We start from the raw sequence: 14,689 nt of genomic DNA, 5'->3' as shown, positions 1-14,689 counted from the left end.
AGGGGAGGCTGGACATCTTCCTCTTCCATTTTTGGGAGCAGCAGAGAAGCAGAATGCAAAACAAATAAAGGCACAGTTGTGCTTACTAGCTATACTAGGGCAAGACAGAAGGGAGCTAGCATCTATTGAGCAACTGCTGCATGCCTGGAACTTCGTGTTCCCTGTTTCACTCGGTCCTTGTGGCGGTTGTCTGAACGGATGAGAAGCAAGGGCTCAGGGGGGTTAAGTAATTGCCCAAGGACACCAAGCTTGGGCTGAGTGGGGAATTGAAGCCAGGCCTGAGCCCCAAAGCCTGCCTATTCTCCTTCCCCTCACAGGCAGATGCCTGGTCTCCCTAGGCCTCAGTTTCCATCTGGAGAGTGAGGAGGTTGGCCCGGTTGCCGTCTGAGACACCCCTGCGGTCCCAGAAGCAGTTCTTACTGTGTGCCAGACAGGATTCTGAGGGCTCTAAATGACTCACTTTGGCCTCATATCTACCCCATGGGTTGTTGTCTCCATTTTAAAAATGAAGAGATGGACACAGAGAGGTTAAGTAACTCACTTAAGGTCACATAGCTGGGATGGGGAAGCTGGGACTTCCATCTGGGCTCTTGACCCTACCCCATCCTGTTCTCTTAAGATGACCTAACCTGGCTCCCTGCCTTGGAATCTGCCTAAGTCTCTTTTTTTTTTTTTTTTTTTTTTTTTTAATATTTTATTTATTTATTTGAGAGAGAGACAGTGAGAGAGAGCATGAGCGAGGAGAAGGTCAGAGAGAGAAGCAGACTCCCCATGGAGCTGGGAGCCTGATGCGGGACTCGATCCCAGGAATCCAGGATCATGACCTGAGCCGAAGGCAGTCGTCCAACCAACTGAGCCACCCAGGCGTCCCCTAAGTCTCTTTTTGATTGAGGGTTTCCTAATGACCCAGGAGCACTCACCAGGGAGCTAGAGTACTGCTTGGAGAACAGAAGGGCCTCTGAGGGCTCCTCGGTCCCTTCAAGTTCGCCCCAGTGCCCAGCACAGCACCTCTCCCCATGAAGGTCCCCTGCTGCGTAAGCCACCTTCTGAACAGAGGTTTCAGCCTCTGGGAGTCCTGGTACATTGGGAGAGGAGCCGAGAGCCCATCCTGGGGGATCATTCCTCCCATATACCCTGAGGGGATAGAGGATACCTCCTGGGGTGGGCCCAGGCACGCAGGGCAGCCTCAGGCTGTGGTGCCCAGTCCAGGGCCTTGCGGATATCTTTAGCTCCATATTTCTAGTATGCAGACACAGAGACCAGCCACGGTTGAGCAGCCTGGAGGCTGGACCCCCTTGTGCCTCCCTCCTGCTCCCCAGATCCTGGCTTTTAAAGAACACTCGTGGCTTGGTGGAACCCAGCTTTAAAACCTGAGCGAAGCCCAACTGCTCATTCCCTATGTGAGGGAACTGAGGCCCAGAGAGGGGCTGCACCCCTCCCCTCCAAGGTTTGCATGGTTTGGGAGAGGAGGCAGGACCGTTCCTTTCCAGGCTTTCCACAACCCTATACTGGAAGCTTGGAGAGAAGGCACTAGAAGGAACTGACTTTGTTTTCTGATTTCTACTGTCTTTGGCCTACAACTGGTCTTCAGTTCTCCCAAAGCTCTTATTTTGGGGGTTTATTGTGTCTAAATGCTGCAACATTTGGAGCATCCGGGCAAAGCAGAAAAGCTGCTGGTGCTGAAAGTTACATCATTTAGCACCTGTGCTTTTTAAATGGAGACCCTTGAAGGGGAATCTTGTTAGCCCTTTCCTTTACTAAGGGTGGATTCTCATGGGGCAGGTGTGAGCGGGTCAGGTTAATTTAGCACCTACCATATGCTCTATGTTCTACACCTCTCTCTTGTTCCATCTTCCTGAGCATGCTTTGTAGGAGACACACTTGGCCTTCTATGCTTGGCAGAGGTCCGTAGCAGTTGAGGGGCCAGGCTGGGAGAAGTGACAGCAGGGACCCCAGCAGATGCATGTATGTCAACATTCCCAGCAGCCTATCCAGAGTTGCCGGAAGGTTGAAGGAACCCAGTGCTCATCAACAGATGAACGGATAAACAGAATGTGGCCTGTCCACTCAATGGAATATTATTCATCCGTAAATAAGAACAAAATCCTGACACAGGCTGCCACGTGGGTGAACCCTGAAAACATTATGCAAAGTGAAAGAAGCCAAACGTAAAAGACCACACATTGTGTAATTGCACTGATACGAAATGTCAGCATAGGCAAATCTGTGAAGACAGAAGTAGACTACGGTTTACCAGGGGCTCCTGGGAGGGAGAGATGGGGTGTTACTGCTTAATAGGGTGATGAGAAAATTTTGGAAAGAGATGGTGGTGATGGTTGTCATTATAAATATATTTATTACCAGTGAACTGTACACTTGAAAATTGTTGAAATGGCAATTTTTATGTTACAAATATTTTACAATAAAAGGAAAAGTACAGAAAGAGAGTGAAGCTGAGCTACAAGCCCAGTCTGTCTGATTCAGAGCCTGTGCTCTGTCTCCTCCACTGCGTTGTCCTCTCTAAAGTTAGCCAGAGACAGAACTCCCCCCGCTCGGATCAGCTTCCCAGGTGCCGCAGGGACAAGCAGGTCTGGGAGGACAAGGGTGCTGCCGTCTGTAGGTTGTACACGCGGGCTGCCGCCTCCCGGCCCTTTCCGGCTGCTGGCCCTGCTCAGGGCCAACCTGGGGCTCGGCTTCCACTTCGTACCATGTCATTTGCATGGTCCCATGTCACAGTCTCTCTGCACGGCATTTTTAAGAACTGTGTCATTGTCCTTCGAAGAGACACACTTATTCTCTTCCGTGACTTTCCTGGAAAACAAATTCTCATCGCCCGCAGCCTGACTTCTTTTCTGCTCCTTCTGACATCCCTGAGGCTGCTGTGTCAGCAGGGGCTCCTCTCAGCATGCCCGTCTGGGTCCCTTTCCTTTCTCCTGACCTTCCAGGTCAGCAACTGGGACGCTTCTTTGATGCTGGTGGAGCCAGCTCTGCCTCTGATCCCCATTTCTGTGTGTGTGTGTGTGTGTGTGTGTGTGTGTAGTATTTCCTGCTCAGCATTCCTCTCTTTAGAGTGGCTGGAGACAGAGAAATCAGCCTTAGGCTTCCTGAGGACGTCGTCCCTCCCCACCCCACCCCCCCAGGTCTACCCTGGGTGGGCAGCCATGCTGGGGCCTCATTGGGCCTTGGGCAGAACAGTGACATCATGGGGGGTAGGGGGTGGGGGGTTTCGGTTCAATTCCCTGGATCTTTGGAGAGACCTGCCCCTCCTTCATTCCCAAGCCCCATGGAATGAAATCTTCACTGGAGAAAAATCTTCCAAGGCCAAGATATTTCCAACACAATTTCAAGCCGGTTTGGAAGCCGAGGAACAGGAGGGAGGGTGTTCTGGCAGATGGAAAGTTGGCTTGCTGTGCCGTGGCCTCTCACGCACAAGGAATGAGGGACACTCCCGGCCGTGAGTGTCCTGCAACAGGCCCCTTCTGACCAGAGCTCCACTCCGAGTTACCTGCCCACAGCCGCACTCACCCAGAGCACAGAGGGCTGGATTCAAGCAACGTGCCAGGAAAAAAGTCACCCTCCTGAGGGTCCCAGCAGCCAGGGCAGCCTGGGTAAACAGCACGTCATCTCCCATCCAGTGCTTTGGGCCCACAGGTCATGGCCAGGGATTATCAAATTGACAGAGCCTGGCTGGCCCCTCACTCCCGTCGTTTTGTTTTGTTAATTATCGGTTCTAGCTTTTGACGTAAAGAGTCGAGGCCTGGGTCAGGGTCACTCATGTATTTTCCTTTCTTTCTCATTAAAATTGCCTAGTGCTCTGGGCCCCTGGCTAAGTTCTGCCAATGTTTAAAAATGTCCCTTTCTCTTTCCGACCCCTAAAACTCCTTCCTCCTGATTTCTGCAAAGCCACTTGAATAGCAAAGGAAATACGGGTCAAGACCCGTTAGGCCCTAATCTGCTTTTCCTTCTTGAAGAGTTGTGGCTATTTCTCACGGGCTGTGTTTCTCCACTTTGCTGACCCCGGAAACGTGACGCCCTATGACTTGGGGGTGGCCAGGTCAGTGGGGCACCATCGCACAGGGCTGGAGCCAAGCACTTCCTGGCCTCTGGGCCCCTCACTCGGCTGGTGACCTCTGTGACACTGCTGTTTGGGGTCCTCACAGGTGACCCTGCCATCCTAAGTTTGTCCAGAAAAGTGTCAGGAAAAGACTGATTCCCTGAGAGCCGTGGGCTTCTCAGAATACTTCTCAGTATGCAAATCTCAGCAGCTAAAAACACGAAGGGTCATCCTTGTTGCTCAGCCAAACCCCCTTCCTCCTTCGGGCCTGAGTCAGACCTTCCTCCCTGCCACGAAGCCGCTCTTGTCTGATGAGGCTGCTTCTGGGGGTGAGAGGCTGCGTCACTCAGCCACCCTTTGTCCCCGCCGGTCTTGAACTCCTTCGTGCCCTTGGCCAAGCAAGGTGGTCTATGAGGTCCTTGGGTGGAGCTCCTGCCACGAGCACAGAATGGACCATCAGGGAGCCCGCGTGGCCGAGGGACTAAAGCAGCCTGGATCCCGTCGGGAGAAGCATCAGGCTCCTGGCTGTCCAACATCTGCGCCGCCTCTGCTCTGCTTGCGAAGACCACTCCCGACCCTGCAGAGTCTTCCCAGCCTGGCGGGGTGACCAGCTATCTCCACAGCGGTGCCAGTGGTTGTTGCCCAAAGACCGGGAGAGTGCCAGGGTGGTCACGTGTATGTGTGTCCCAATGGGATCGTGGGCCTCGCAGAGCATGCCGGGTTACTTCCCAGCACCGTGTCTGGGTGTTGGCTTCCGCACCCTCTCCTCCTGCCGCAGGAAGCTCCAGGGAGCCCCAGGAGCTCCTCGGACTCTGGGTCTTTGGCTGTTCGTCATGGAAAGATAAAGGTGAAGATCTGGCTCCTGACAGTTTGGTGGCAGGCAGATGGTGGGCCCCTGGGGGTTCCTCTGGAGAAGACCCCTCTGAGACGTGCTGTCTGTTGGAGACAGAGGATCTAGGTCTGGAGGGGGCTTGAAGCATAAATAACCTGGAGACCGTCCTCTTAAAAAATGGAGGAGTAGAGAAGTACAAAAGTGTTTCCTGAGAATGAGAAAAGAAATCCCAACCAATGACTAGAGCCTTGGAGATTCAGGCCTTTTACCTGAGATCTCAGTTTACCAGAAGTGCCGCTGTAGGAATGCTTCCCCCACCCCCGACTTAGAGCTCTCTGTAGCCCCCAGGACTGCAGGTAAAGAGCCCCGAAGCTTGAGCTTTCTCTGCTCCAGTGACTTGCTTCTGACTGGAGTCTGTGCCCACCCAGAGGGGAAGCGATAAGCTCCTTCAGAACTCAAAAGAGGCACCGTCATTACTCGTGCCCCTTTCTGCACGATTTCTTCACAGTCCATTTCTGGCCTTCTATCCCGAGGACCTGTGGCCACCAGCTGCCTGTCCAGCCTTGCATCTCTGCCCAGCGGGGCTGCATCTGGCACGGCGCCCAGGCCACGAGTCAGGCTGACCACGCAGACACTCGGGGAGGACCTGGGGGCGTTTCGGCTGAGAGAGGGAGGGCACAGACATGAGATCTTGCGTGGAGACAGCCTCAGCCCACGGCACTGCTCACAAGCTTCTGTCTGGGCTGATTTATTTTTCCCGGTGACCAAGAAAACAAAACCCCGACTTTGCCCTTCAGTTCGGCTCTTCTTTGGGGCTCATGGATCATGTCTGCTGCCTGGCCGTGGTGGGAGAGAGGAACTGCCCCAGACGGACCCAGAGTGCACGGCAGTGGCTTTTCCACATGCCGTGGAAGGTTTTGATTAAAAAGGTGGAAGAATGGTGCTTTCTCTTCCTGTCAGCCAGACCTTAAACCAGCCCTTGAGTGAGGAAAACTCTGTCCAAGGCTGCCGTTCAATAAACTCCCTCCTTTGTCTCCTGGTCGTGATTGGACAAGCAGGTCTTATTTCAAGCCAGGATTTGGGGTTGAAACGAGCCCCCATCACCCTCCTCCTGCTAGTCCCAGGGCCTGTCCTTAGAGTCAGGCAGGCTGGGCCGAGTTGGTCCCCAGAACTCAGAACCAGCCAATCAGAGGGGTGACAAGGAGGGAAAATTGAGGAGAGAGGAAGCCTCCGGTGCTTTGGGTCGTGTGTGGAGGGTCCTCCTAGTCCCCTGCCCTACCTCCTAATTTTACAGGTAGTGAATTAGTCTGGATTATTGGCAGCAAGTGGCAAATACTTAACTCCCAGTTGCTCAAACAAAGGAGGAATTTACTGGAAGGGTGGGGATATGATGAAATGAAACTGGAGAGCGCCCCCCTGCTGTACATGGGCTGGGGAAGCTGGCACCAGGACGCTTCCCCCAAGGGCAGCTCCAGGTTCTCCTCCAAGCCTCCAGCCCACAATGTCTGCCTGAGACAGGCCCTCCAACCCTTTGTAACTAAGAACACCCCAAGAACTCTGGCCCAGTTGTCGTGAGGTTAGAGTGGACCGGAGGGTGAGGGTGCTTCTGGGGGGTAAGCACGCCTGCTCTCCGCTTCCCTCTCCCCTGCAGTGAATGCGAATGTGCGCGCACGTTTATTCAGTAGATACTTTGAGCGCCTGCTGTGTGCCATCATCGGTTCTCATCAGCGAAGCAGAGCAGAGAAATTAGAGCTTGTGGAGCCGGGCAGGCTTGGATTTGAATCTCAGGTCCCCCCTTTACTGACTGTTCTGGCCAGGAGCACGTGTGGAGTCCTGGCCGCTCGCTGAGCATCATAGCCAGTTCGGAGGAGATGGGAACCAGCAGCTTTCCTGCCCTTCAAGGAGCTGTCTGGAGCTCAGTTTCCACGTCCATGACCCTAAATCACCAACTCCTAAATCACCAACTCCACCAGCTGCCCTTTGTTCTGGGGAGCAAGAGATGTATACATTTGTGGGAAAACTCACATAGAGGGGCCAGTAACTATCGGGCCGGCCCCCCTCGCAGGCGCACACAACCTTCTCTGGCCTTGGCTCCTGCTGGAGGCCTGATTCCCACCCCTGCCCCCGCCCCCAGCCAGGCCCTGGCGGCTCCATATGAGGGCTTCCCACGGCTGACGCAGATCCCTTGTGAAGGGTCAAGGGGAAGCCAGGGTATGGCTGTGGGAGTGCCCCTCCCCTGTTCCTGTCCTGGAGGAGAAGTGGGAAGTGGGGGCGGCCCCCCCCCAAGAAACAGCTGCCTCCACTCTGGCATGGGCCAGACAGGCGAACCTCTAAGCAGCCCTTTTTGGAAGGCAGGGGGCCCTCCAGATCCCCCTATCCCGCTCAGCTTTTCCTGAAAGCGGAGTCTGTCCACATTGGGAAATTGCAAATAGTTTACATGGGGAATGTCAGCTGCCCACATATGAAAATATACACATCATTAAGCCCTAAGTGCTTGCGTCTGGAGATAGAGCGGACAGTCTCCTGGGCTGACCTTTTGTTCACTGATGCAACCGTGGCTAATGAGCACGGAGCTCTTCAGAGGGATGTTTTCATATGGTGAAGCGAAGCATATGTTGGCCATTAGCCTGCGTGTGTGTGTGCGTGTGTGCGTGTGGTACGTCTAACACCACTATACAAATAGCGTTTACCTGAACACACAGAGTCCATTTCGTCTTATCCTCCAGCCCCCATGGGCCTCCAAGACCAAAGTCCCAACCTCACAAGATCTGAGAAGGATGGTGACGTTCTTGGAGAACATGGTGGTGCCTAGTGATAAGGCTCTCTGACTCGATTACCTGGGTTTGAATCCTGTCTTTGCTCCCGTGCTAGCTGCGTGAGCTTGGGCAAGTTACTTAACTTCTCTGAGCCTATTTCTGCATCTCTAAAATGGAGATTGTAATGGTTAAAACTTACTTGAGAGAGTCAAAAAAGATAACCCCACGTAAAGCTTCTAGGACTTAACATACAGTAGATGCTCAAGAGACGTCAGTGATGGTGTCAGTGACACTTGCACGGGGAGGCGGGACTGGGTGGAAGGTCTTGCCTGCTCAGAAAATCAGCTTGGATGAGGTTGTATTAGAAGTGGGTCATGGAGACTGGGTGGAATTTGGACATGCCCTGATGGGGCAGGAAGGGCTTCTTCCAAGGGAACAAGCAAAGGTCCAGCAGCTAGAGAGCTAGAGCTTCCCAGGAAGAGACGAGTGTGGGGTGAATGTCCATGAGCAGAAGGCTGGAAGGAAAAACAGATTGAGAAGGGCATTTGGGGCCAGGGTCAAGAGGGCAGTGGGCTCTGTCCTTTGGAGTGGAGACCATCTGTGCTGTGTGGTGCGGAAACATTCCCTTGGCGGCCATTGTGTCACTGCAAGAAGAAGTGGCAGCAGATGAGAGAAGAGAATCCTTGAATGCAGGGCGGTGAGGGGGGGACAGAGGGGAGCGGTGGGTGAGAGAGATACGAGGGTGAGGCTTGCTGTGTGTGCATGTCCTGTCTGTGAGGTGGGCACAAGCTGGATTTGAGTGGGACCCACGAGACCAAAGCCATGTCCTTCCCCTAGAGCTGGCCCAGGACACCTGGTTCAGGGCCATGGCAGCTCAGATCTGCTCAGCCCTGCCATGGACCCTCTCCAGGTGTTAATCCTCACTGCACCATGGGCCACAGTGTGACCTTGGAGGGGTCCCTTCCCTTCTTGGTCCTTTGTCTCAGGTAACCCATCTGTGCCATGAGTGACTGGAACCAGCTGAGCCCTCTGTGATCTCTTCCTCCTGCTCCACCTTGGGTCCTGAATCTGTGAACAAGTGTAGGGAATGTGTTTCCAGAATGTTCTGAGGGTGACCCCACGGGCACTTGCTTCGGGATTACTGACGACTACTAAAGAGGTGTGGGAAGTGGTTCTGAAGAGCCTTTCACAGCCCAGCCATGCCTCCATCCCCGGGTGACTCTAGAGACACCAGCCACATACAGCGGATCCCCTCCCCAGCCTGACGTCTTTAAACCAGACACTTTGAAGCCAGCAGATGTTTCAGCAGCAAGGTTTTCAGACATGTGGGGTTCCTCACTCAGGCAGGAAATGATGTCCCTGCCTACTGCCCGTCGTCCCAGTGCAGAGGGAGACAGCAGTGCCCAGGGGACCAGACCAGCATCGCCCTCTCGATGCCACCCTTGGGCTAAAACGATGCAGAGGTCCATGAGAACCAGCCACACAGAGATGGCAGCACCCGTGTCGGCTGCTTGTTTAACATCTTCTAGATGAGTCCTCCTCTCTGTGAGCACCCCCTCCCTGCTTTCTCCAGCCTCCTGGCCTTTGCCGTGCCATGCTGGCCTCCTCCACCTGTGTCAATCCCTCAAGGTCCCGCGCTCGCCTTCCCTCCCGAGGGCTCCCTCCCAGGCCGATTTCTCATTTTCCCCCTCAACTGTTACTGCAAAGGTCACGCTCCCAGGTCTGAGATGAATCACTTGGTAATTATTTCAGGTGTGCCATCTGGCCTCCCTACTGCCGGGCCCAGGAGGCTGAGCCGCCTGTGGGGAGTGTGCGCAAGAAGCGCTGTGAGGGGCTCCATAGCGCCACCTTGTGGGCGTGCTGCCGGGCGGTGGAGGCCGAGCTGGGCCTGGGCTATGGCCACCCTGGGGCTTCCTGTCTCTGGTGGTGAAGTCAGTGAAGTCAGTGAAGCCATTGGATCACCCTCAGGGCAGAGCCTCGGGTGCGGCGGGTCATCACCTGCTTCCTGGTTGAGTACCAAGGCACAGACTCAGAGTGGACAAAGCACCCCCGAGAGTTACTGTCCCCTCTGTTCCCCAGCAACTTTGGGGGAAAAGCAGTGGAGAGGAGCCTTAGCCAAAGAGGGGAGCAGGGTGCAGGTTCGCTTGCTCCGGGTGTGATTTCAGGGGCTCGACAGACGCTCCCTGCAGCCAACAGCTCCTCAGGGAAGCGGGGTTCTTTCTTGTCAGTCTGGCCAGAAGGGAGACAGCGGCCCCCAGAAAGCACAGCCATGTCCCCAAGACGCGTCGGGCTGTCCTGGAAGTTGGCCACGGAGCAATCCTTAAGAGCAGCTGGGGGTCATCCTGTCATCAGAGTGGACTTTCGGGTTGGGCTGGGCATATGATCTCATGGAGGCTGGCCAGCTGCTGAGCTTCCGTGCCCCAGACCATCAGGAGGCCATCTGTGATGGCCTCCAGCAGAGAAACCCTGTCCCCAATTTCTTCTTCCTGTCCTCAGAAGCAGTACCACCAAGAGCTAATTCCACACATTTCGGAGGAAACTTGGTGCCTAAATTCACACTGTGGTATTAAAAGTCAAGGCCTGATGGCTGGAGCTGCTTGAGACCATCTGGTGACCAAAGAAATAAAGTGTCACTTCAAAATACTGCTGACCTAAGAGGTTCCCAGACCCCAGGGCAACTTGTTGCAGAGACCTCCACCAAGACTTGTTCTCCTGGCCACGTTCAGCCCTGCCAATATCTAAGGGCCTTAGGGCTTTTTCTGTTTGATTAGAAATTAGGGGTATGTTTTTAGCATGGAGGAGGACAGTCCCCAACCTTCTCCCCACCCTGACCCTCAGCTTCCCCCCAGAGGGACAGTTCCTGCTAGAAAGAGCCGCAGAGCTAACCACAGTTCTCCTGGCATTCCTGAGCCCTCTCACGTGACAGTCCTGTTCAGAGCCCACCTGGCCCCAAGGTTACCCCTCCCTTCCCTAGCCCACCTCACAGGCCTCCTGGGACCAGAAGAGATTAGCTTCCTGGAATGAGATCTGAAACTGGAATTCTGCGTTCAAGCCACAGGCATGGTGTGCAGCGGCTGCGGCTGCTCAGACCCCAGAGCACGCTGAGTGTCTAGGGGCACTTTATCTTCCATGAGGTGCTAGACTGGGGCTAGGGAGAGTCGCCTTCATGGGCCTCCCTTGGAAACTGACTTCTCTGACTTGGAGGGAAAAGACCAATACCTTCCAGCATGCCCACAGTTCCGTCGATGCAAATCACAAATGTCCCGTGGAAATGTCCCCTTGGGCAGCTGCTCCTCTCACCCCCCTGGCAAGTTCGGGTTACAGTTCCTAACTTAAACAGGCCGACAGCTTCTTATTCCCTTACTGGCAGAGATGCTACTCTCTGGAGTCACTTGAAAGGGGGTTTGCTTGGAATCGCTTCATCTCTTCATGTTGAGCCAGGGACTGATTTAAACCCATGGTCGTCAAACCAAATGCACTACTACCCACTCATTAAGTCCTATTAGGGCTTTTACCGTGGTCAGCATCCCCAGAGCCCTCCCGCCAACCCACCGCGGAGAATGAGAGCAATGGGACTCCATGCACACGGCTGGATTCCCCCCCAGACCCTGGGCTGCCCCTCCCATTGGCTGGGGAGGAAGCAGAGTACGGTCCTCCGTGGGAAGGCCCAGGAGGGGTGGAAGTCTGAGCCCAGATTCCGCTTTGCTCTGATCCTGTCCTCCACGAAGCCTTTCCCGGATGACCCTGCCTGGTAATGCTCTCCCTCTCTGAGCGCGGGGGGCTCATGGCGTTGAGCCACATTGTCTTCCGTTTCAGTTCTTCCTGCCTCTGCTGGAGGGCTGCACAGTGCCCTGCCCACCTTGAGGCCTGAGGGGCTCCTGGGAGCTGGGGAATGGGTGAGAGGGGCACAGGGGGCCCAGACGCCCCACCGTCTTCAGCCAGACTCCCTCCAGACCCACCCTCCCAACCTCTGTCCTGTCCCCTGTCTGCCACTCCTTGGCTGGGTGACCTGGTATCCAATGGCTGAAATTTTTGGACCTCCGTTTCCCCGTCTGTGAAGTGAACATTATACGAAGGTTAGATGACATAGCGCATCTGTGTTTCTCGCAGTGCCGGACCACAGCTGGCCTTCGGCAGAGGCAAACCTGGGCTACCTGTTGGTTTGAAATAGTGGGTCTATAGATAAAGTCCATTTGGAGGAGGAAAAAAGAAGTTTGCTGGTTTAAAAAAAATAGTCTGTCAGTGGGCCCCTTTATACATGACCACATGCAGCCTGCAGAGGCAAGAGAGATTCCCATGAGGGTATTACCTGATTTCTTTCCCATCTTCCTGGAAAAAAAGTGCTCAGTCAGGGCCACACTGGCTTCACCTTTTAACACCCCTGCAACGTGCATGATGCCAGGTTCGGTCCACTCTGGGTAAGGGCGGGTCTTCCCAGGGCGGCGTCTGATGGCAAAACGGGTGCAGTGGGGTGCGTACAGGTGGGCGACCCAGCTGCCTCTTCTGAGGTCCAAGAACTGGGGGTTTCTCCCCATGACTTCCCCGCCCAGCATGTGTGTTTGGTCTTTGCTGACTCCTCCCAGATTCGGGTCACATCCTGGCACCACGCACAGCTTCAGGTGGCTCCTTACCCTATGTACCATGGATACCATGGACTCCGTTCTGTGGCTGGCATGGGCCCTTCAAACCGAGGTTGCCCGGCCATCGGCTCTCATGGTGCAAATTTGCCCATGGCCTCTGGGTTTGTGTTAGGATTTGATTGCTCTCAAAGAGCCCAGCGTTACTCCAAGACATTCTGCTGCCAGGTTCCCTAGAAAGTTCCCCAAATCTTAGAAGCAGCCTCCCCACCCCAGCAGCCAACCATCTCCGCAGAAGCTTCTGCGTGTAACAGAGGCAGAGATGGAGACGCACAGTGACCCCAGAGGGGGGACCAGTGCTCGGGCTTTCAGTTTCTTGGTTGGGGGTCTCCTTCTGCAACCTTGAGCATCTTTTCTACAGTCTTGCTCATATGGGGTTTTAGGGAGGGAGGAACGGGAGCCACCACCACCCAGGGCAGTCTATCAAAGCTGTGCCCACGGAGTGCAGCCCCCCCACCCTGCTGCTGAGCTGTGCTTTTGCTGGCCTTTCCACCCATTTCAGACCCTCTCGTGCAGGACTTTGAGGCTTGCCCTCTGTGCAGACAGGCCCAGCCTGGGAAAGGGCATCTACAAGCTGCCAGGGGCTGACTGACCAACTTGTCCATGCGGGACAGTTCCATACATGCATCTCATTTGGGTCAAGCCAAGGACACAGGGACATCATTCTCAGTGTGCCACAGATGAGGGCCACAAGGCTCAGATGAACCTAGCGACCTCCACGAGGTCACACAGACTCAAAGTGGCAGAGCCAGAAACCTGGCCTTAAGTCTAGGCTTGTTCACCGCCTTTCACCCCAGCCACCTTTGCGTGCCCCGCAATGTGGCATGTGGCTCAGGGCCCGGAGTGGGCAGGAGGGGGGGAGGAGCCCGCGCCTGCCCCTCACGGACATGTCCTCTTCTCTTCCTCCAGTCCCCAGTTTGCATTGCCCAGGTTGGCCGGGACCTGGTTTCCCAGACAGAGGAGAAGCTCCTACAGAGGCCCTCCAAGGAACTCTTCTCTGCCTGCGCACAGTAAGTGCTCCCTTCCTTGCCCAGGCCGGGCCTCCACGCGGCCCTGGAGAGGGGCTACCCCTACTGTCCACCTGGAGCACCGGCCCTGGGGCAGGTCTGCCATGCCCGGGGCCCCAGCCAAGCCGCGCAGCTGTTTGTATACTTCTTACCATCGGAAGAGATACCAAAGGGCCAAGTCCAAACAAAACATCTGCCTCAAAGGGCGTTGAAAGCAAGTGGCTCTCCAGGCTGTTGAGACAGAGGAATGTGCAAAAACTTGACCCCGTCTGGGTGGTTTGGGAGTCCTTCCCGGCGCCCACACCCCACTGCTGCCAGCAGCCGGAGCCACATAGCGCTGCTGCAGGAAGGGGGCTGGAGGCCACCTTAGCCGCACCCTGTTACCTTGTCTGCAGGCCATACGGCCATCCTGATGGAATAGGAGACAAGTCGGTGGGTGTGCTGCTGGCCAGACACCAGGGAAGCCCTGACCTGTCCCTTGCACACATACTGTGAAGGCGCGAGCCAGTAGATACACTCATATGCCTGAGCCCACCCAGGTGCCCTGCCTCATAAGCTGACACGTGCCTGCACGCCAGAACCCTTCCTCAGCCTGATCGCCCCGCACGGCTTGCTGTGCGCCCCCGTTCAGCCTTTGCCCCACAGACAGTGGGGAGCTTGCTGTGTGCCTGGCACCGTGACAGGTGCTTCACCTGCCGTGGTGAGCAAGAACCCCGGCCTGGCTTCCATCGGGCTTGACATCCAGGCAGGGAGGACATGAAAACCAGTGGCCCTGTGCCCTGCGGGAAGAGCTGGAGCCCATGCTGAGAACGGACTTTGAGGGAGGGCCAGCTTGGCGCCCAACCCTGTTAGGTGCCGAGGAGAGAAACCCCCACCACAACACACGAGCAGAAATAAACCTGATTGCTGTCCTCTTGGAGCTGGCTGAGGGTCAGATCTGACAGCAGGTGAAGCCGCTGGGCTGTCTTGTGGTCCTGAGGGAAATAGACATCCCGGTTCCCTACACTGGCCCCGCCCTAATGTTTTGCAGGAGACAGGGTCCAACATGGCCCCCACTGTGCCTACGGCTCCCCGCCCCCACCCACACGTCCTAAGTGCCTGGGCTGCGTTGGTCAGCGTCATGGCTTTTCAAAGGAAAGAAGCCCATCTGCCCCTAACCACAGCCAGCTTCCGGGGCCTGGCCCACAGCAGGCGACTGGTGAACTCTGCTGCGGCGATGGAAAGCTCCCAGGGGCTTCTCTGGTCCTGGACCAAATCCAGAGCCTGGGCCTTCCAGACGCTGCATCCCTACTCTGCCCACCCCTGCACACACACTCCCCTGCACCCGCTTAAGTATTCTTCTGTCCTCACAGCAGCTCAAGAGTCCCTTCATGAGAAAGGGAGCGCTACCCGAGCCCCCCAGG

The 14,689-nt window shown here is 55.5% G+C and overlaps 1 protein-coding gene across 1 annotated transcript in view; it reads left to right on the top strand.

Moving 5' to 3' along the window:
• The window catches only part of GRK5 (G protein-coupled receptor kinase 5), a 209,569-nt gene that overhangs the window by 167,491 nt on the left and 27,389 nt on the right, over positions 1–14,689 (top strand). Inside the window, exon 5 of the mRNA XM_059173046.1 lies at positions 13,189–13,289. Coding sequence (XP_059029029.1) covers positions 13,189–13,289 — 101 coding nt within the window. The remainder of the gene's footprint in view (positions 1–13,188; positions 13,290–14,689) is intronic.

Source organism: Mustela lutreola, chromosome 4, assembly GCF_030435805.1.
Source record: "Mustela lutreola isolate mMusLut2 chromosome 4, mMusLut2.pri, whole genome shotgun sequence".
In the NCBI taxonomy this organism is placed as follows: Eukaryota; Metazoa; Chordata; class Mammalia; order Carnivora; family Mustelidae; genus Mustela; species Mustela lutreola.
The sequence above is the reverse complement of the archived record's forward strand: the minus strand, read 5'-3'. Positions and strand labels throughout refer to the sequence as shown.